The following is a 22,986-nucleotide window of genomic DNA, read 5'->3' on the forward strand; positions in this document are numbered from 1 at the left end:
GCTAGAGAGCATTTGGATGATCCAGAGGAGTTTTGGGAGAATGTCCTATGGTCTGATGAAACCAAACTGGAACTGTTTGGTAGAAACACAACTTGTCGTGTTTGGAGGAAAAAGAATACTGAGTTGCATCCATCAAACACCATACCTACTGTAAAGCATGGTGGTGGAAACATCATGCTTTGGGGCTGTTTCTCTGCAAAGGGGCCAGGACGACTGATCCGGGTACATGAAAGAATGAATGGGGCCATGTATCGTGAGATTTTGAGTGCAAACCTCCTTCCATCAGCAAGGGCATTGAAGATGAAACGTGGCTGGGTCTTTCAACATGACAATGATCCAAAGCACACCGCCAGGGCAACGAAGGAGTGGCTTCGTAAGAAGCATTTCAAGGTCCTGGAGTGGCCTAGCCAGTCTCCAGATCTCAACCCTATAGAAAACCTTTGGAGGGAGTTGAAAGTCCGTGTTGCCAAGCGAAAAGCCAAAAACATCACTGCTCTAGAGGAGATCTGCATGGAGGAATGGGCCAACATACCAACAACAGTGTGTGACAACCTTGTGAAGACTTACAGAAAACGTTTGACCTCTGTCATTGCCAACAAAGGATATATTACAAAGTATTGAGATGAAATTTTGTTTCTGACCAAATACTTATTTTCCACCATACTATGCAAATAAAATGTTAAAAAAACAGACAATGTGATTTTCTGGATTTTTTTTTCTCAGTTTGTCTCCCATAGTTGAGGTCTACCTATGATGTAAATTACAGATGCCTCTCATCTTTTTAAGTGGTGGAACTTGCACTATTGCTGACTGACTAAATACTTTTTTGCCCCACTGTATATATATATATATATATAATTTTTTTTCCTATTGTACAATTTTTACTTTTATTTAATTTCCATTTATTAGTATTTGTTAGAATTTTTATATATTTTTTTAATATTTTTGAATCATATATATAACAGGGGTGTCAAACTGCATTCCTCGAGGGCTGCAAACAGGTCATGTTTTCAGGATTTCCTTGTACTGCACAGGTGATAATTTAATCACCAACTCATTATTTGTATAGGTGATTAAATTATCATCTGTGCAGTACAAGGAAATCCTGAAAACATGACCTGTTTGCAGCCCTCGAGGAATGCAGTTTGACACCCCTGATATATAATGTACACACACGCGCGCGTGTATATATATATATATATATATATATATATATATATATATATATTTACCGTAGATATTTATTTTTTTATTATTTTTTAAAATTATTCTTAAAATGTTATATATTGTATATTTTAGTTCTTTTATGTTGTCTTATTATTTTAATTATTTTTTACTTATTTTTTTTTAAAGTAAAATATTTATTTGCTTTTTTACTGGATTGCGTTCGATCTCTTTAGTCCCAGCCGTCTGGGCACGTGACCCCGTCGATCATGTGATTGTTTTTCTGACACAAAGTTCCAAATCTTCTGCATAAACATACACTCGGTTGTTAATACAATGGCTGACTTCTGCCACCACTGGGGGACGCTCACTGCACGTTGCAGTGGGCAGCTGTCTAGGGCTCCCTTTAGAGAAGGAGCAGTGGGAACTAAGAATCACGTAGTGGACTGGGCGATGGTGGCCGGAGGGAGGACATCACAGGAGGTCACTTACCACAATAATTGAGGGTGCAATACTCGAAGGTCTTGTTGGTGTGAGACACGTAGCACCACACGCCCTCATCGTCATCGTCGGGGTTCCTGCAGTAATTCTCCTTCAGGACTACGTCTTTCCTGAACTCTTTGCGGCTGTACATCTCCACCGATGGCGAGTCCCAGGGGAGGCACGGAAGCCCTGACACGGTGACCGCCAGGGTGCCCTCATACTCTAAGCCATGGTTCGGCACGCAGGGGGTCTCCTCTTTCGGATCAGTTTTTGACACTTTCACAATTGTCTCCACTGTGAAGCCACTTTGGCCTATAGGGACAAAAACTGGGAGTAAACGACCCCCAACCTGCCACTGTCCGTGCATGCTGAGGGTTGTAGTACGATATCATAACGGATGGGACGCCAAAGGTTGGAGATCATTGGTCCACGAAAACCGTGTCCAAACCTAGTGGGCAGCACATGAGCCCTGTGCCGGCTCCATCGTGGTCTGCGCTGCATGATAGCTGAACAAATTATTCATCAGCTGCTGCAGAACTTCTTTTCCAAGAGGCTTAATTTTAATCATTCATATCATGTGTGGTCATTAAGAATGCAAAAAAAAGGAGACCCCGTGGAATACACAGAGACCCCCCTGAATTCACCAAACCTAAATCATGGCCAGAGGGAAGTGATTACTACTTGGTGGCCTCCTGTTTTATGCACCGTTCCTGCAGCTTGTGGTTCCCCTACTCTGAGCATCTCCTGATGATGGGAGTAGTAGTTCTCTGACCGCTGGAGCCGCAGAATCTGACGTAAGGATCGCCAACCTGAAGCTAAGTCTGTACGGGCCATTTATAATCCCGGGGTCTACGGCAGAGGGTCGATGAGCCCCCTCCAGTCATCGGAGATGGGGGGTGACTGGTGGTCTGCGCCACCTGTGGTCATGACCCTGGAGGTTACACAAGCCTGTAGTATAGGGTGACTTTTCGGCCATATTTGTACGGTGCAGGATTCGCTGCAGAAATGGAGCACAATCTGCAGAAAAAACTGCCACGATCAGGACGTGAAATACTCAGCGACATTCACTTTACTCTGCAGATTTTCTCTCATTGGCAGAAACTTTTGGAAAAGTTGGTGCTGTGTCTCCGTCTCGGGTGGACGGACCTTGTGGAAGACTTGGCCCCACTTACCACATAGAGGCACTGAACATTCCTCCCTGGGTTTCTCGGGGTCCTTGGTGTAGCACCAGGGCCCCAGGTTGTTGTCATCCGGGTTTCGGCAGTAGTTCTCCGTCAGGTTGTAGTGCGGGTGGGTGACCGGGTTTATCCTGGTAAACAGAGAGGGGACAACCGAACAGCTCTTCTTTAGGGTCGCTCTCTTGGAATAAACTCGAGGATTTGTCCGACCCTCCCGGACCCCTGCACTGACCATAAGGTCGGTGTCACACAACCGCGTTTTGCCGTCAGTACTTTGACCGCGATGCACGGACTGGCCGGGGGCCGCCTCATCCCAGCGTGACAACTTCCTTCATTGCTATGAGGCTGCCCAGTTCAGGTTAGGAGACCCCCGGCCAGTCCGTAAGGCCCGGATACTTTTGCAGCCCCCTATTTTAACAGCTTCAATGTAACTAAAATAAAGAAATAAGAAACTTGGCAAACAGTTTTCATTAAAGAAAAAAAACACCCGTTGTGTGTATACAGCTCCAATGCAAACCTATGCGTGTTCATGGTCAGTGACTGCTCTCCACCTTCTGCACATGTAAGTGACCAGACTGTTGGATCAGATTAGTTTGTCTGCTGTCGGCATCTATGGAGACACATATCCCTGCATAGGAGCTGTGTGCACAAAATGGTAGTTTTGTTTTTTTTTAAATAATGGTATTTATGCACTTGGAGATGAGGCAATGTACAAGTAATGTGAACCCAACACTTACTTAGTCTTATGAGGAAAGTTACTGGCCCAGTACTGACATTCTCGCCCCGACCTGGTGACGCTGATGGTTCCTAAGTAATTCTGACCCATTCCTTCCGCACAGTTACCTGGCAATCAGGAACAGAGGGAGGTTACAGAGCAGCGATCCCTGGTGTACGGACATCTGTGTGAGGTCTACCATTATCACTAGTAGTGAGTTATAACCACGTGCAGCGAGGACTGCGGAGAAGAGACAGTCTGCAGAGGAGAAATGGCCTGCAGAGAAGAGGACTACAGAGAAGAGACAGTCTGCAGAGGAGAAATGGCCTGCAGAGAAGAGGACTACAGAGAAGAGACAGTCTGCAGAGGAGAAATGGCCTGCAGAGAAGAGAAGGACTACAGAGAAGAGACAGCCTGCAGAGAAGAGAAGGACTACAGAGAAGGGACAGTCTGCAGAGGATAAATGGCCTGCGGAGAAGAGTCAGCCTGCAGAGAAGAGACAGCCTGCAGAGAAGAGACAGTCTGCAGAGGAGAAATGGCCTGCAGAGAAGAGAAGGACTACAGAGAGGAGACAGTCTGCAGAGAAGAGTCAGCTTGCAGAGGAGAGAAGGACTGCAGAGAAGAGACAGTCTGCAGAGGAAAAATGGCCTGCAGAAAAGAGACAGTCTGCAGAGAAGAGACAGCCTGCAGAGGAGAAATGGCCTGCAGAGAAGAGACAGCCTGCAGAGGAGAAATGGCCTGCAGAGAAGAGACAGTCTGCAGAGGAGAGAAGGCCTATAGAGGAAAGACAAACTGTAAAGGAAATATGGCATAGAGAAAAGAGACGGCCTACTACAGAAGAGAGACGGCCTAGAGAAGAGAAAAGGCCTAAAGAGGATAGACAACTTGTAAAGGAGAGACGGCCTACATAGCAGAAATGGCCTGCAGAGGAAAGAAGGCCTGTAAAGGAAAGATGGCATAGATATGAGAGAAGGCCTACAGAAAAGAGAAGGCCTAGAGAAGAGAGACGACCTAGAGAAGGCCTAGAGAAGAGAGACAGCCTACAGAAGAGAGAAGGACTACAGAATAGAGACGGCCTAGAAGAGAGAGAAGGCCTAGAGAAGAGAGAAGGCGTACAGAAGAGAGAAGGCCTACAGAAGAGAGAAGGCCTACAGAAGAGAGAAGGCCTACAGAAGAGAGAAGGCCTACAGAAGAGAGGACTACAGAATAGAGATGGCCCAGAGAAGAGAGAAGGCCTACAGAAGAGATGAGGCCTACAGAAGAGAGAAGGCCTAGAGAAGAGAGAAGGCCTACAAAAGAGATGAGGACTACAGAAGAGAGAAGGCCTACAGAAGAGAGAAAGCCTACAGAAGAGATAAGGTCTACAGAAGAGAGAAGGCCTAGAGAAGAGAGAAGGCCTACAGAAGAGAAAACGCCTACAGAAGAGAGAAAGCCTACAGATGAGAGAAGGCCTACAGAAGAGAGAAAGCCTACAGAAGAAATGAGGCCTACAGAAGAGAGAAGGCCTACAGAAGAGAGGACTACAGAATAGAGATGGACCAGAGAAGAGAGAAGGCCTACAGAAGAGATGAGGCCTACAGAAGAGAGAAGGCCTACAGAAGAGAGGACTACAGAATAGAGATGGCCCAGAGAAGAGAGAAGGCCTACAAAAGAGATGAGGCCTACAGAAGAGAGAAAGCCTACAGAAGAGATGAGGTCTACAGAAGAGAGAAGGCCTAGAGAAGAGAGAAAGCCTACAGAAGAGAGAAAGCCTACAGAAGAGAGAAGGCCTACAGAAGAGAGAATGGATACAGAAGAGAGAAAGTCTACAGAAGAGAGAAAGCCTACAGAAGAGAGAAGGCCTACAGAAGAGAGAAAGCCTACAGAAGAGATGAGGCCTACAGAAGGGAGAAAGCCTAGAGAAGAGAGAAGGCCTACAGACGAGAGAAAGCCTACAGAAGAAAGCCTACAGAAGAGAGAAAGCCAAGAGAAGAGAGAAGGCCTAGAGAAGAGAGAAGGCCTAGAGAAGAGAGAAGGCCTACAGAAGAGAGAAAGCCTAGAGAAGAGAGAAGGCCTACAGAAGAGAGAAGGCCTACAGAAGAGAGAGGGACTACAGAAGAGAGAAGGCCTAGAGAAGAGATGAGGCCTACAGAAGAGAGAAAACCTTCAGAAGAGATGAGGCCTACAGAAGAGAGAAGGCCTACAGAAGAGAGAAGGCAAAGAGAAGAGAGAAGGCCTACAGAAGAAAGAAAGCCTGCAGAAGAGAGAAGGCTTACAGAAGAGAGAAAGCCGGCAGAAGAGAGAAAGCCTTCAGAAGAGACAGCCTGCAAAGAGACAGTCTAGAGAAGAGAGACGGCCTATAGAAGAGAGAAGGACTACAGAAGAGAGAATGCCTAGAGAAGAGAGAAGGCCTACAGAAGAGAGAAGGCCTACAGAAGAGAGAAAGCCTAGAGAAGAGAGAAGGCCTACAGAAGAAAGAAGGCCTACAGAAGAGAGAAGGCCTAGAGAAGAGATGAGGCCTACAGAAGAGAGAAAACCTACAGAAGAGATGAGGCCTACAGAAGAGAGAAGGCCTACAGAAGAGAGAAAGCAAAGAGAAGAGAGAAGGCCTACAGAAGAGAGAAGGCCTACAGAAGAGAGAAGGCCTACAGAAGAGAGAAAGCCTACAGAAGAGATGAGGCCTACAGAAGGGAGAAAGCCTAGAGAAGAGAGAAGGCCTACAGAAGAGAGAAAGCCTACAGAAGAAAGCCTACAGAAGAGAGAAAGCCTAGAGAAGAGAGAAGGCCTACAGAAGAGAGAAGGCCTAGAGAAGAGAGAAGGCCTGCAGAAGAGAGAAAGCCTACAGAAGAAATGAGGCCTACAGAAGAGAGAAGGCCTACAGAAGAGAGGACTACAGAATAGAGATGGACCAGAGAAGAGAGAAGGCCTACAGAAGAGATGAGGCCTACAGAAGAGAGAAGGCCTACAGAAGAGAGAAGGCCTACAGAAGAGAGAAGGCCTACAGAAGAGAGAAGGCCTACAGAAGAGAGGACTACAGAATAGAGATGGCCCAGAGAAGAGAGAAGGCCTACAAAAGAGATGAGGCCTACAGAAGAGAGAAAGCCTACAGAAGAGATGAGGTCTACATAAGAGAGAAGGCCTAGAGAAGAGAGAAAGCCTACAGAAGAGAGAAAGCCTACAGAAGAGAGAAGGCCTACAGAAGAGAGAATGGATACAGAAGAGAGAAAGTCTACAGAAGAGAGAAAGCCTACAGAAGAGAGAAGGCCTACAGAAGAGAGAAAGCCTACAGAAGAGATGAGGCCTACAGAAGGGAGAAAGCCTAGAGAAGAGAGAAGGCCTACAGAAGAGAGAAAGCCTACAGAAGAAAGCCTACAGAAGAGAGAAAGCCTAGAGAAGAGAGAAGGCCTAGAGAAGAGAGAAGGCCTAGAGAAGAGAGAAGGCCTACAGAAGAGAGAAAGCCTAGAGAAGAGAGAAGGCCTACAGAAGAGAGAAGGCCTACAGAAGAGAGAGGGACTACAGAAGAGGGAAGGCCTAGAGAAGAGATGAGGCCTACAGAAGAGAGAAAACCTACAGAAGAGATGAGGCCTACAGAAGAGAGAAGGCCTACAGAAGAGAGAAGGCAAAGAGAAGAGAGAAGGCCTACAGAAGAAAGAAAGCCTGCAGAAGAGAGAAGGCTTACAGAAGAGAGAAAGCCGGCAGAAGAGAGAAAGCCTTCAGAAGAGACAGCCTGCAAAGAGACAGTCTAGAGAAGAGAGACGGCCTATAGAAGAGAGAAGGACTACAGAAGAGAGAAGGCCTAGAGAAGAGAGAAGGCCTACAGAAGAGAGAAGGCCTACAGAAGAGAGAAAGCCTAGAGAAGAGAGAAGGCCTACAGAAGAGAGAAGGCCTACAGAAGAGAGAAGGCCTAGAGAAGAGATGAGGCCTACAGAAGAGAGAAAACCTACAGAAGAGATGAGGCCTACAGAAGAGAGAAGGCCTACAGAAGAGAGAAAGCAAAGAGAAGAGAGAAGGCCTACAGAAGAGAGAAGGCCTACAGAAGAGAGAAAGCCTACAGAAGAGATGAGGCCTACAGAAGGGAGAAAGCCTAGAGAAGAGAGAAGGCCTACAGAAGAGAGAAAGCCTACAGAAGAAAGCCTACAGAAGAGAGAAAGCCTAGAGAAGAGAGAAGGCCTACAGAAGAGAGAAGGCCTAGAGAAGAGAGAAGGCCTGCAGAAGAGAGAAAGCCTACAGAAGAAATGAGGCCTACAGAAGAGAGAAGGCCTACAGAAGAGAGGACTACAGAATAGAGATGGACCAGAGAAGAGAGAAGGCCTACAGAAGAGATGAGGCCTACAGAAGAGAGAAGGCCTACAGAAGAGAGGACTACAGAATAGAGATGGCCCAGAGAAGAGAGAAGGCCTACAAAAGAGATGAGGCCTACAGAAGAGAGAAAGCCTACAGAAGAGATGAGGTCTACATAAGAGAGAAGGCCTAGAGAAGAGAGAAAGCCTACAGAAGAGAGAAAGCCTACAGAAGAGAGAAAGCCTACAGAAGAGAGAAGGCCTACAGAAGAGAGAATGGATACAGAAGAGAGAAAGTCTACAGAAGAGAGAAAGCCTACAGAAGAGAGAAGGCCTACAGAAGAGAGAAAGCCTACAGAAGAGATGAGGCCTACAGAAGGGAGAAAGCCTAGAGAAGAGAGAAGGCCTACAGAAGAGAGAAAGCCTACAGAAGAAAGCCTACAGAAGAGAGAAAGCCTAGAGAAGAGAGAAGGCCTAGAGAAGAGAGAAGGCCTAGAGAAGAGAGAAGGCCTACAGAAGAGAGAAAGCCTAGAGAAGAGAGAAGGCCTACAGAAGAGAGAAGGCCTACAGAAGAGAGAGGGACTACAGAAGAGAGAAGGCCTAGAGAAGAGATGAGGCCTACAGAAGAGAGAAAACCTACAGAAGAGATGAGGCCTACAGAAGAGAGAAGGCCTACAGAAGAGAGAAGGCAAAGAGAAGAGAGAAGGCCTACAGAAGATAGAAAGCCTGCAGAAGAGAGAAGGCTTACAGAAGAGAGAAAGCCGGCAGAAGAGAGAAAGCCTTCAGAAGAGACAGCCTGCAAAGAGACAGTCTAGAGAAGAGAGACGGCCTATAGAAGAGAGAAGGACTACAGAAGAGAGAAGGCCTAGAGAAGAGAGAAGGCCTACAGAAGAGAGAAGGCCTACAGAAGAGAGAAAGCCTAGAGAAGAGAGAAGGCCTACAGAAGAGAGAAGGCCTACAGAAGAGAGAAGGCCTAGAGAAGAGATGAGGCCTACAGAAGAGAGAAAACCTACAGAAGAGATGAGGCCTACAGAAGAGAGAAAACCTACAGAAGAGATGAGGCCTACAGAAGAGAGAAGGCCTACAGAAGAGAGAAAGCAAAGAGAAGAGAGAAGGCCTACAGAAGAAAGAAAGCCTGCAGAAGAGAGAAGGCTTACAGAAGAGAGAAAGCCGGCAGAAGAGAGAAAGCCTTCAGAAGAGACAGCCTGCAAAGAGACAGTCTAGAGAAGAGAGACGGCCTATAGAAGAGAGAAGGACTACAGAAGAGAGAAGGCCTAGAGAAGAGAGAAGGCCTACAGAAGAGAGGCCTACAGAAGAGAGAAGGCCTACAGAAGAGATGAGGCCTACAGAAGGGAGAAAGCCTAGAGAAGAGAGAAGGCCTACAGAAGAGAGAAAGCCTACAGAAGAGATGAGGCCTACAGAGGAGAGAAGGCCTAGAGAAGAGAGAAGGACTACAGAAGAGACAGCCTGCTAAGAGATGCAAGTATAGAGTCTCCTTCCCGCCTGAGTGCTGTTCTGAATAGAACAAGGTCAGGTGAACAATGCAGCAGCAGCCGGAGGCTGGAGACCGTGGGCGCTAATGGCTGATGTTATGGGTAGGGTGCCACAGAGATCAGTGGGTGGGTGTAAGGAACATCTCTGCCACCTGAGTTAGCTGCCACCCGCCCTGCGCCCCCGTACAGCGGCAGAAACCTGTCTGCCATATGTGATATGTCCTCACATGAAGAGACTATAGAAGTAAGTCATGTGCGCCCGCCGCGCCCGAGTGCCAGTGAACACGCAGGTGACGTAAGATCGTCGTTCGCTGCTTCACCTGGAGAACATGAACAGACGGACGTCTCCTCACCTGACATACACTGGTCCAGGTTCTCCCTTGGCTGCTTCTTTTCAGGATGACAAGCTGTAGACGAGCAGGAAGAGACCATTTATTTGAGAGTCGACATTTATAGAAAGTAACGACGATCACCTTGGATCCTGCTGCGAATTCTACAAGATCACTTGGAATCTGCTGCAGATTTACCCCAAAGTTCAACCTCTGCATTGCAAAGAGTTAAATCTGCGCCGAAGATCCACAGCGGAAAGTGATTCGCTGGTTCGGACACAAAGCGGATTTTACTTAAATCTGTGGAGGAAATCCGCAGTGCGAGTCCTGCAATCTTCCAGGCGCGGCGCGCCAATTTATGCAGCGCCGGACAATTTCCGCTGCACGTTTTCTCTGCAGCGTGCGGCGGTAGATTTTATGACATTAGATCCACATTGTTACACTCAAAGATTTTCTGTCTGGGGAACCTGGATGGAGAAAACCTTCAGTGTATCTGAATGGTGTGAACGAGCCCTAGAGGAACGTTCTCTTGGATTTTGAAAATAATGAGCGTTTTCTGCTCCAAAATCCTTATGAATTACACTCAGGATTTATCCCCCATTGACTTCAGTTGGAAAACACTGTTGCTGCTCACATGGGGCCATTTTTTCTGTGGCTTCTGTAATGCAGATTCTTTGGAGAGTCAGCAATAAAGTTTACACTGAAGTCATAAAGCTTTAGGGGATTTTGCACCAGAAATACTCTGATTATATTTTCTAATACATGGGAAATGTTCCTATACGGATTGTGATGTTCACGCTACAAATATGACAGGTGAAGACTGCGGAACACACAAAAAAACCACTCTGAAACGTGTTTTCTGTGGTTAATGTTTGTGTATCTGTGTGGAGGATCCTGCGCCCCAGGACACGCTGTGCCAGTATATACTCATCTGCATTGCTTCATGTCGGGCCCCCGGTGACCCCTGAACTATGGGGAAATCAGCAAACACACAGACACAAGTGCACCGAGATGAATGATGTCTTTCTTCACTACTCACATTGATAATGTCGCCAGAACGCGTCCTGAAATACAGAAAACACAGGGCTGTAAAGATATAGGACCTCTATACTGAAGGGTTTCCTCCAGGTCATCACCGCCATAATGCAACGTTATGGAATCCTTGGTATCCAGGGGATAAGTGACAGGACCCCCATTCTCCTCGGTCCGCAAGAATGATAACAATGGAGCTGCAGGTTCAGCCTTGCCGCTAGATTCATCTGTATGGCACTGAAGATACCCTGCACTCCGGTATCGGTGCCAGTGTCATAGATTTGGATCGATCGATAGCGATAATATCTGACCTCCCGCTACATTCAACCCCTCCGGGATGTGACCTTCAGAGGACCATGGTGGACACAAGTCTAGTTCTGGAAATTCATGGGGGTCCCGGAGATGGGACCCTCACTGATCAAACAGGTGGATCAGTGATTGGGATCTCCAAGGATTGGATTGGCCAATCAGAGGGCCAAAGGATCCTCACAAGGGGCCAAAAGCAGAAGACAACATTGCAGCAGCTTTGTATTGAAGGTGGACGGTCCCTCACAATCATAAACTCCGGCCTCAGCAGAAGACTCACATACATATAAACATCACATGGGCGATCATCCGATAATCTCACCGTGGCGGAATTTGACTCCTTTATCTCCCGGGCTTCCTCATAGTTACATATCTCCTCCATACATTCCCGTTCCATATTTCCCTGCTTCAGCTCCTCGAATAATGAATTAGCTCTGCGGGAACGTTTCAGGACAGACATGGCCTCCTGGTCACCGATGAACACTGGCAGGAGATAGGAGATGGATCACAATATGGACAATGAGACCATGACATGAACTAGTGCATTGTCTGCCACCCAATAGTCCACAGCGTCCAGTTATTGGACTGGAGCTTCGGGTGCTCGTTGTTTAGCTTTCTACAGAATGGTATAATTAGGAAAGTCCAACAATACAGAATACCTAATTGTAAACCATGACAGCGCCGTGATATGTCCCTGGCTCCTCTGGGAAGGTGTTATGTGCTGTTCTGTGCTATGTCTCTGGCTCCTCTGGGGAGGTGTTATGTGCTGCTCTGTGATGTCTCTGGCTCCTCTGGGAAGGTGTTATGTGCTGCACTGTGAGAGGTCTCTGGCTCCTCTGGGGAGGTGTTATGTGCTGTTCTGTGATATGTCTCTGGCTCCTCTGGGGAGGTGTTATGTGCTGCACTGTGATAGGTCTCTGGCTCCTCTGGGGAGGTATTATGTGCTGTTCTGTGATATGTCTCTGGCTCCTCTGGGGAGGTATTATGTGCTGCACTGTGATAGGTCTCTGGCTCCTCTGGGAAGGTGTTATGTGCTGTTCTGTGATAGGTCTCTGGCTCCTCTGGGGAGGTGTTATGTGCTGTTCTGTGTTATGTCTCTGGCTCCTCTGGGGAGGTGTTATGTGCTAGGTCTCTGGCTCCTCTGGGGAGGTGTTATGTGCTGCTCTGTGATGTCTCTAGCTCCTCTGGGGAGGTGTTATGTGCTGTTCTGTGCTAGGTCTCTGGCTCCTCTGGGGAGGTGTTATGTGCTGCTCTGTGCTATGTCTCTGGCTCCTCTGGGGAGGTGTTATGTGCTGCTCTGTGCTATGTCTCTGGCTCCTCTGGGGAGGTGTTATGTGCTGCACTGTGATAGGTCTCTGGCTCCTCTGGGGAGGTGTTATGTGCTGTTCTGTGATGTCTCTGGCTCCTCTGGGGAGGTGTTATGTGCTGCTCTGTGATAGGTCTCTGGCTCCTCTGGGAAGGTGTTATGTGCTGTTCTGTGCTATGTCTCTGGCTCCTCTGGGGAGGTGTTATGTGCTGCACTGTGATAGGTCTCTGGCCCCTCTGGGGAGGTGTTATGTGCTGCTCTGTGATGTCTCTGGCTCCTCTGGGGAGGTGTTATGTGCTGTTCTGTGCTATGTCTCTGGCTCCTCTGGGAAGGTGTTATGTGCTGTTCTGTGCTATGTCTCTGGCTCCTCTGGGGAGGTGTTATGTGCTGCTCTGTGATGTCTCTGGCTCCTCTGGGGAGGTATTATGTGCTGCTCTGTGATGTCTCTGGCTCCTCTGGGGAGGTGTTATGTGCTGCACTGTGATAGGTCTCTGGCTCCTCTGGGGAGGTGTTATGTGCTGTTCTGTGCTATGTCTCTGGCTCCTCTGGGAAGGTGTTATGTGCTGTTCTGTGCTATGTCTCTGGCTCCTCTGGGAAGGTGTTATGTGCTGCACTGTGATATGTCTCTGGCTCCTCTGGGAGGTGTTATGTGCTGCTCTGTGATAGGTCTCTGGCTCCTCTGGGGAGGTGTTATGTGCTGTTATGTGCTATGTCTCTGGCTCCTCTGGGGAGGTGTTATGTGCTGCTCTGTGCTATGTCTCTGGCTCCTCTGGGGAGGTGTTATGTGCTGCTCTGTGCTATGTCTCTGACTCCTCTGGGGAGGTGTTATGTGCTGCACTGTGATAGGTCTCTGGCTCCTCTGGGGAGGTGTTATGTGCTGTTCTGTGCTATGTCTCTGGCTCCTCTGGGAAGGTGTTATGTGCTGCTCTGTGCTATGTCTCTGGCTCCTCTGGGAAGCTGTTATGTGCTGCTCTGTGCTATGTGTCTGGCTCCTCTGGGGAGGTGTTATGTGCTGCTCTGTGCTATGTCTCTGGCTCCTCTGGGGAGGTGTCATGTGCTGCACTGTGATAGGTCTCTGGCTCCTCTGGGAAGGTGTTATGTGCTGCTCTGTGATAGGTCTCTGGCTCCTCTGGGGAGGTGTTATGTGCTGCACTGTGATATGTCTCTGGCTCCTCTGGGGAGGTGTTATGTGCTGCTCTGTGATAGGTCTCTGGCTCCTCTGGGGAGGTGTTATGTGCTGATCTGTGCTATGTGTCTGGCTCCTCTGGGGAGGTGTTATGTGCTGCTCTGTGCTATGTCTCTGGCTCCTCTGGGAAGGTGTTATGTGCTGCACTGTGCTATGTGTCTGGCTCCTCTGGGGAGGTGTTATGTGCTGCTCTGTGCTATGTCTCTGGCTCCTCTGGGGAGGTGTTATGTGCTGCTCTGTGCTATGTCTCTGGCTCCTCTGGGGAGGTGTTATGTGCTGCTCTGTGCTATGTCTCTGGCTCCTCTGGGGAGGTGTTATGTGCTGCTCTGTGCTATGTCTCTGGCTCCTCTGGGGAGGTGTTATGTGCTGCTCTGTGATATGTCTCTGGCTCCTCTGGGGAGGTGTTATGTGCTGCTCTGTGATAGGTCTCTGGCTCCTCTGGGGAGGTGTTATGTGCTGCTCTGTGCTAGGTCTCTGGCTCCTCTGGGGAGGTGTTATGTGCTGCTCTGTGATAGGTCTCTGGCTCCTCTGGGGAGGTGTTATGTGCTGCACTGTGATAGGTCTCTGGCTCCTCTGGGGAGGTGTTATGTGCTGCACTGTGATAGGTCTCTGGCTCCTCTGGGGAGGTGTTATGTGCTGCACTGTGATAGGTCTCTGGCTCCTCTGGGGAGGTGGTATGTGCTGCTCTGTGATACGTCTCTGGCTCCTCTGGGGAGGTATTATGTGCTGCTCTGTGCTAGGTCTCTGGCTCCTCTGGGGAGGTGTTATGTGCTGTTCTGTGATAGGTCTCTGGCTCCTCTGGGGAGGTGTTATGTGCTGCTCTGTGCTATGTCTCTGGCTCCTCTGGGGAGGTGTTATGTGCTGCTCTGTGCTATGTCTCTGGCTCCTCTGGGAGGTGTTATGTGCTGCTCTGTGATATGTCTCTGGCTCCTCTGGGGAGGTAACATAGTAACATAGTTAGTAAGGCCGAAAAAAGACATTTGTCCATCCAGTTCAGCCTATATTCCATCATAATAAATACCCAGATCTACGTCCTTCTACAGAACCTAATAATTGTATGATACAATATTGTTCTGCTCCAGGAAGACATCCAGGCCTCTCTTGAACCCCTCGACTGAGTTCGCCATCACCACCTCCTCAGGCAAGCAATTCCAGATTCTCACTGCCCTAACAGTAAAGAATCCTCTTCTATGTTGGTGGAAAAACCTTCTCTCCTCCAGACGCAAAGAATGCCCCCTTGTGCCCGTCACCTTCCTTGGTATAAACAGATCCTCAGCGAGATATTTGTATTGTCCCCTTATATACTTATACATGGTTATTAGATCGCCCCTCAGTCGTCTTTTTTCTAGACTAAATAATCCTAATTTCGCTAATCTATCTGGGTATTGTAGTTCTCCCATCCCCTTTATTAATTTTGTTGCCCTCCTTTGTACTCTCTCTAGTTCCATTATATCCTTCCTGAGCACCGGTGCCCAAAACTGGACACAGTACTCCATGTGCGGTCTAACTAGGGATTTGTACAGAGGCAGTATAATGCTCTCATCATGTGTATCCAGACCTCTTTTAATGCACCCCATGATCCTGTTTGCCTTGGCAGCTGCTGCCTGGCACTGGCTGCTCCAGGTAAGTTTATCATTAACTAGGATCCCCAAGTCCTTCTCCCTGTCAGATTTACCCAGTGGTTTCCCGTTCAGTGTGTAATGGTGATATTGATTCCCTCTTCCCATGTGTATAACCTTACATTTATCATTGTTAAACCTCATCTGCCACCTTTCAGCCCAAGTTTCCAACTTATCCAGATCCATCTGTAGCAGAATACTATCTTCTCTTGTATTAACTGCTTTACATAGTTTTACAGGTGTTATGTGCTGTTCTGTGATAGGTCTTTGGCTCCTCTGGGGAGGTGTTATGTGCTGCTCTGTGCTAGGTCTCTGGCTCCTCTGGGGAGGTGTTATGTGCTGTTCTGTGATAGGTCTCTGGCTCCTCTGGGGAGGTGTTATGTGCTGCACTGTGATAGGTCTCTGGCTCCTCTGGGGAGGTGTTATGTGCTGCTCTGTGATAGGTCTCTGGCTCCTCTGGGGAGGTGTTATGTGCTGTTCTGTGATAGGTCTCTGGCTCCTCTGGGGAGGTGTTATGTGCTGCACTGTGATAGGTCTCTGGCTCCTCTGGGGAGGTGTTATGTGCTGCACTGTGATAGGTCTCTGGCTCCTCTGGGGAGGTGTTATGTGCTGCTCTGTGATATGTCTCTGGCTCCTCTGGGAAGGTGTTATGTGCTGCTCTGTGATATGTCTCTGGCTCCTCTGAGGAGGTGTTATGTGCTGTTCTGTGATAGGTCTCTGGCTCCTCTGGGGAGGTGTTATGTGCTGCTCTGTGCTATGTCTCTGGCTCCTCTGGGGAGGTGTTATGTGCTGCTCTGTGATGTCTCTGGCTCCTCTGGGGAGGTGTTATGTGCTGCTCTGTGATAGGTCTCTGGCTCCTCTGGGGAGGTGTTATGTGCTGCACTGTGATAGGTCTCTGGCTCCTCTGGGGAGGTGTTATGTGCTGCTCTGTGATAGGTCTCTGGCTCCTCTAGGGAGGTGTTATGTGCTGCACTGTGATAGGTCTCTGGTTCCTCTGGGGAGGTGTTATGTGCTGTTCTGTGATGTTTCTGGCTCCTCTGGGGAGGTGTTATGTACTGCTCTGTGCTATGTCTCTGGCTCCTCTGGGGAGATGTTATGTGCTGCTCTGTGATGTTTCTGGCTCCTCTGGGGAGGTGTTATGTGCTGTTCTGTGATAGGTCCCTGGCTCCTCTGGGGAGGTGTTACGTGCTGCTCTGTGCTATGTCTCTGGCTCCTCTGGGGAGGTGTTATGTGCTGCTCTGTGATGTCTCTGGCTCCTCTGGGGAGGTGTTATGTGCTGCTGTGATGTTTCTGGCTCCTCTGGGGAGGTGTTATGTGCTGTTCTGTGATAGGTCCCTGGCTCCTCTGGGGAGGTGTTATGTGCTGTTCTGTGATAGGTCCCTGGCTCCTCTGGGGAGGTGTTATGTGCTGTTCTGTGATAGGTCCCTGGCTCCTCTGGGGAGGTGTTATGTGCTGTTCTGTGATGTTTCTGGCTCCTGTGGGGAGGTGTTATGTGCTGCTCTGTGCTATGTCTCTGGCTCCTCTGGGGAGGTGTTATGTGCTGCTCTGTGCTAGGTCTCTGGCTCCTCTGGGGAGGTGTTATGTGCTGTTCTGTGATGTTTCTGGCTCCTGTGGGGAGGTGTTATGTGCTGTTCTGTGACAGGTCCCTGGCTCCTCTGGGGAGGTGTTATGTGCTGTTCTGTGATAGGTCCCTGGCTCCTCTGGGGAGGTGTTATGTGCTGTTCTGTGATAGGTCCCTGGCTCCTCTGGGGAGGTGTTATGTGCTGTTCTGTGATAGGTCCCTGGCTCCTCTGGGGAGGTGTTTCATGTTGCTCTGTGGCACTTGACACGGTTAGGGAGGTATTATAGCCTGTAGTGTGGCATTTGGTGCCACTGGGGGATGTTTTGTTGCCGTGCGCTGCCAGGATGCATTACGTGCGATGCATAGTGGTATTCCACTGGGGTTGCAGGAGGTAACATAAGTGCTTCACAGGGGTAATAGATCTGGCATGGTCACAAAGACCAAGTAAAAAATGTTTGCTATTTTGTGATCTATAACGCGCCCTAATATTTTTCCCTGTCTAGCTCATGTTTGGCTGTGGTGGAGCCGCTTGTTATTCCCACCTCGGTGTATACCCTCTATAATAATTCTGGATGTTTTGGGGATATAGATATAACGTTTCATTATAAAACAATGGTCGCCCGTAATGGATGAAATTGACTTTCATGAGTTTTACCAGCCCTACAGTAAGAAGAGCTCGGCTTCCTCTGATTATTATGGATGTATGCAGCAAAAATCACATTGTATCGTGCCCTGAGAAGACAAGAAGTGTCCTCGCTGTTCCTCAGTCCTTCCTGTTGGCAAACACATTGCCACATCGGCCAAGTGAATGCAAGTGGCCAATAGACGCCTCCATTATGGGCGGCCATTGTTGTTGATGCAGCACGGACAGTTAGTTAAGAGCAAGGACCTGGGAGCATTGGAGATCAGCGGCACAAAAAACTCATTTCATATGATCTCAATGTATACAGAGACCAAACATCACATAATTACACCAATCCAATGCCTCATCCCAGTCTTAAAGGTTTTGTTTTTTTTGCTCAGACAAAAGGTGCAATAACCATAGACTTATCACAAAGTGCCCCCTTTCCATGCTAGGATCACCAGCATTCAGCTGGGATCTGTAAGGAGGCCTAGCAGTAAGTGTCCAGTTTCCCTGCAGCTCCTCCGCAGGGGAAATTAAGTATTACACATGGAGCTGATTTTTCAAAATTCAAAGAGGGTTCTGTGCAACAAAGAAAGAAACCGGTTCTTCAGGGCAGGTCCTTACTCATTGTAACTAGTCTCCTTTTGGGTAAGGATCCCAAAAATGTGTCGCCTCTATAAAAAAAGAAACCGATGACAGCTGATTCATGGTGCCTGAGTGAATCAGAGTCCGGCTCAGTCATTTCAGCAGCGTCTGTTTTACTTTGAAACGCTGTGGTTTTTAAAAGGACAGCTGGTGGCCATGATACTTATGTGCCTAGCCAAAGAGGCAGGTCCAAGACAGGCTGTCCGCGCCACACTCCCTTTGAGTGACAGGTCTCTCCCTATACACACACACCTGTCAACCTAGGGTGGCAGAGCGGGGAGAAGCTGCCAGGGACACGGCCTCTTGGATTAAACATCTAAAATGAATGGATCCTGTCCGGAATTTAAAAACTACGTACATTTCAGCTCCATCAGTACCCAGAGTTCACTTAGCAATGCCCTAAAAAGAATCAACGACTAATGACATATAGGAAGCCATGATACTACTCCTTTCTCTATACCTATGTGGCAAATCAAAGCTTGGAAAACTGACGTACAAATCAGCGCCAAGAGGACCAATAGGCATGATGTGGATCTAGCAGGAAAAGAAGACGCCGTGGTCCTACACAAGTCTTATTCCTTCCAAATTCACTTCTGGATTGGGCCAAAACAATGGCACAAAACTGCAAATCGGGGCAAAAAAAAAATAACCTGTTGCACACTCCATACATCTGGTGCAGCACAGTTATTATACTTTTTGGAAACTTTTCTAAAAATTTCTGGTGCAAAGAAATAAATTTGTGGTGGAAGGTTAGAAATAAGGGACTATAGATGTCGCCAGATCTAAAAATGCAGCAATTCACTGGAAATAACAAAGAAGTTACAAATGTTCTAAAGAAATAGTAAGCACCGGCGGTGCGGAGACAGGTAATAGAGATTAGACCGCTCCATGGGTAGAGACGATATAGACAGCCATTTCCTTCGCCCTATACTTAAATACCGGGACCACGTCTCCGTTCTTTTGACCCTAGGTGTTGGTCCCTTTCCGGCCCCCAGGACACGTGCCCGGCCATTCACATTGGTGTAGATGGATAACACCATCGGAACCTTACGGTTGGTAACGTTTTCCTGGGTACGACCCCATAGTACGCTTACGTGAAGGTGCTGGGATTTCGGTAGAACTCCGCTGGTCCAGCATGGTCGCCCAGTTGGCCTCGTACAATACAGCATGGCGCTCACATCACACTGGGCTACTAATAAATGGCTGCGTTACACACAGTTCCCCATGTATGGTCCTGACGGCCACGACTGGCGTTCTTACCATTGTCGCCCAGGACTAGGGGCAGCAGGGAGGCCAAAATTAATCCACGGATGATGCTGGTTCGGTGCGGCATGGTGGGGAACAGGAGCCTTTGCATGGCAGCCCTGCAGCTGTGAGGCAACTGAGCCGTTATTGGGAAGATTCACCAGGGTCAGAAAACATAAGAGACCCTCCTCTCCCTCCCCCTCATTCAGCCTCTGGGGTCAGGACCGGTTACACATTGACCAGCAAACACTGAGACCTCTCTATGAACAGGGTATTACAAGCACAAAGTACCTGTCAGACCAGAGTGCTGGTGGAGCCCACCACCCTGCCGAGAGCCGAGATGCCCAATCTGTTCAATTTTTGTTACTTAAATGCATGTATTTTTTGCTAAAAATATTTTTTCTAATTGGGTTTCATTAAACATTTTGCACCGTTCGCACTGTCTACTGCTGGCTGCAGAATGAGTCATCTGAGAATCCATCAGTGAGCTCCTTCTGACGTTCCAATGGAAGAGTTTGTAACTTCTGCGCTCCTCGCTGCTGATTTATGACCACAGACATTATTAAAGACATTAATAATTATATATCAATAATGAGAACATGACAAAAATATTTTTGGAGATGGGACCTAGGGGGTCATAAATCGACCTGTGGATGGCATCCAGGCAAGCCATTGTGTGGCTCCTTGGTGAAGATAAACCATAGGTTCAGACTACATCATAGGGGGAGGAAGCTTTCCACTAATGACCTAAGAGGCCGGCGTGCCCGGTCGGCTTCGTGCCCACGTTCAGGAAAGTTTGCAGCATTTTCCTGAGCAAATCCGGACTACTTCCACAGGAATTCCGCACGCGAACTTTTCGCGTTTTTTTTTCCCGGTGGTTCCAAATACAATAATTTAGCAGCAAATTCGCAGATTTTCTGCAAAATTAATAAACATACCGCATTTTTTTCCCATGATGCGTTTTTTTTGCAGAAAAAAACGCAACATGGGCACAAAAATTGCGGAATGCATTAAATTGATGGGATGCTTAATGTAAGCGTTTTTTTGCAGTGGAGAACTGCCGAAAACACATGAAAAAAAAAACGAGAAAAATCCGGAACGTGTGCACATAACCTACAGCACCCTATATTCTAAGGATATGTCTGGTAGGTCTGCAGGGTCCGGGTCCTGAATGAAAATACGAGCACAGTGCGCTCTGTGGAGTGAGGCCCCTTTAAGCCTAAATGTCAGTTTAGAATCTTTACAAAAATATTGTTCAAAAATGTCAAAATGTTGCAACAATTTATACAATGTAACTGACAAAACCAGAAGGAAGAAGGAATAAAACCGCCTAATACTCGCACCGCAGATCATCAACACCACGGACTGAAGAACTTTAATAAAAAAAAGTTTCAAAATGTCGGTAATTGGATTGTAAAGTTTGGCTTTGATCCTTCCATGTCTCGCTGAATAAATATTTATTGTAGGACAAGAGGGAACTGACAGATGGGACAGAGGTCCAAAGAGCAGGGTCAGGACTGGGGGTGGGTGTTTACGGGATCCGAATGTTGAAAGACTGCGCTCATCCTAAATATTGCGCGGCTGCTCCTATAAGCAGGGAGGCGTCTTGGGTCTCGGAGAGAGAATGGATTCTGCGCATATTCACAAAGAAAAGAAAAATTCACATCAAATAAAATCGGCCCTAAAATATCGGCCTCTGATGTGCAGAATCCCAAGGGGGGCAATGTTAGTCTGGTTGGAAGCCCCCTGTATCAGCACTGTGCGATCATTGTCACTGTCCTGTTGAAAAATAAATGATGGTCCAACTAAACACAATCCGGATGGAATAGCATGCCGCTGCAAGATGCTGTGGTAGCCATGCTGGTTCAGTATGCCTTCAATTTTGAATAAATCCCCAACAATGTCACCAGCAAAGCCCCCCCACACCATCACACCTCCTCCTCCATGCTTCACGGTGGGAACCAGGCATGTAGAGTCCATCCGTTCACCTTTTCTGCATTGCACAAAGACACAGTGGTTGGAACCAAAGATCTCAAATTTGGACTCATCAGACCAAAGCACAGATTTCCACTGGTCTAATGTCCATTCCTTGTGTTCTTTATCCCAAACAAGTCTCTTCTGCTTGTTGCCTGTCCTTAGCAGTGGTTTCCTAGCAGCTATTTTACCATGAAGGCCTGCTGCACAAAGCCTCCTCTTAACAGTTGTTGTAGAGATGTGTCTGCTGCTAGAACTCTGTGCGGCATTGACCTGGTCTCTAATCTGAGCTGCTGTTAACCTGCGATTTCTGAGGCTGGTGACTCAGATAAACTTATCCTCAGAAGCAGAGGTGACTCTTGGTCTTCCTTTCCTGGGGCGGTCCTCATGTGAGCCAGTTTCTTTGTAGCGCTTGATGGTTTTTGCCACAGCACTTTGGGAAAACTTTGAAAGTGTCCCCATTTTTTGGACTGACTGACCTTCATTTCTTAAAGTAATGATGGCCACTCGTTTTTCGTAACTTAGAATTTGTATTATGGCAAGAAAAAAAGCAGCTAACAGTCTATTCAGTAGGACTATCAGCTGTGTATCCGCCAGACGTCTGCACAACACAACTGATGGTCCCAACCCCATTTATAAGGCAAGAAATCCCACTTATTAAACCTGACAGGGCACACCTGTGAAGTGAAAACCATTCCCGGTGACTACCTCTTGAAGCTCATCAAGAGAATGCTAAGAGTGTGCAAAGCAGTCATCAAAGCAAAAGGTGGCTACTTTGAAGAACCTAGAATATAGGACATAATTTCAGTTGTTTCACACTTTTTTGTTAAGTATATAATTCCACATGTGTTAATTCATAGTTTTGATGCCTTCAGTGTGAATGTACAATATTCAGCCATGAAAATACAGAGAAATCTTTAAATGAAATGTGTCCAAACTTTTGGTCTGTACTGTGTATATATATATTGTCTTGCTTCCCTCTTAACACAAGGGATAACTGCTTTAGATACAGAGTAATACATTTGGGAACTACACCCAGTTCTCTTATTCTTCCTCATTCTGCCAACACTATGAGTGCTGGAACCTCCTTTCCCCAAGGTTCCAGCATGCATTGCTCCGGACATTATCTTGCCTGCTATGAACTGACTGGCTCTCTTCTGGAAGTGTAGCTTTGCTATACAGTACCTCTGCAGCAGCCATTGAGGGGGGACAGGCCGGGTTCGCCAGAGCTCCCTGATCTGACTTGTTGGAAAAAGCTCAAACAAGACCCCGACTATGGATGACACATCAAGATATAAAAATGTGTCAGAAGATTGCAGAACTTTGTGGCCCCAATTTAGAACCCGAAACCGATTAATACAAGACCCAGATTATGACGCCATCATAGCAATGCCTGCACCGCTCCGGTCTCTGCGGCTGACCTGTTATTAATTACATAGTAGGAAAGGGCTGCGTTCATGGGACAGATAACAGCAATGGGCGGCAGCTCGTATAGGAGGCATTGTCACCTGTATCTTGCTGCTCCCAGACCCTTCTCAATTTCGGGATGACGCTTATCGAGCCCCATTCATTATAATGGTAGAAACCAACCTGAGCTCATTCATTCTCCTTCCGCTGCAATCTTTAGTAACAGAGCCCCTAAAATAAAAGGTGGTGAACGCAATGAGGGGCTTATAATGATACAGCTACAGTCCTGCAGTACATATAACGTCCACCAGAGGGAGCAGGGAAAAGCACCTGGACATGCAATAGCACATACATTAAATTCAGTGTTTCTCAACTCCGGTCCTCAAGAGCCACCAACAGGTCTTGTGTTCAGGATTTCCTTAGTATTGCACAGGCGATGGAATTAATGCTTGAGCAGGG

The 22,986-nt window shown here is 47.7% G+C and overlaps 1 protein-coding gene across 1 annotated transcript in view; it reads right to left on the bottom strand.

Moving 5' to 3' along the window:
- F2 (coagulation factor II, thrombin) overlaps nucleotides 1–19,289 on the bottom strand; it is a 29,684-nt gene extending 10,395 nt beyond the window's left edge. The window contains exons 1-7 of the mRNA XM_069738959.1: nucleotides 19,162–19,289; nucleotides 11,282–11,442; nucleotides 10,661–10,685; nucleotides 9,646–9,699; nucleotides 3,563–3,668; nucleotides 2,820–2,956; nucleotides 1,657–1,959 (exon numbers count right to left, since the gene is read on the bottom strand). Coding sequence (XP_069595060.1) covers nucleotides 1,657–1,959; nucleotides 2,820–2,956; nucleotides 3,563–3,668; nucleotides 9,646–9,699; nucleotides 10,661–10,685; nucleotides 11,282–11,442; nucleotides 19,162–19,258 — 883 coding nt within the window. The 5' untranslated portion in view covers nucleotides 19,259–19,289. The remainder of the gene's footprint in view (nucleotides 1–1,656; nucleotides 1,960–2,819; nucleotides 2,957–3,562; nucleotides 3,669–9,645; nucleotides 9,700–10,660; nucleotides 10,686–11,281; nucleotides 11,443–19,161) is intronic.
- Between the last annotated feature and the right edge of the window lie 3,697 nt (nucleotides 19,290–22,986).

This window comes from Ranitomeya imitator, chromosome 9, assembly GCF_032444005.1.
Source record: "Ranitomeya imitator isolate aRanImi1 chromosome 9, aRanImi1.pri, whole genome shotgun sequence".
Lineage (NCBI taxonomy): Eukaryota > Metazoa > Chordata > Amphibia > Anura > Dendrobatidae > Ranitomeya > Ranitomeya imitator.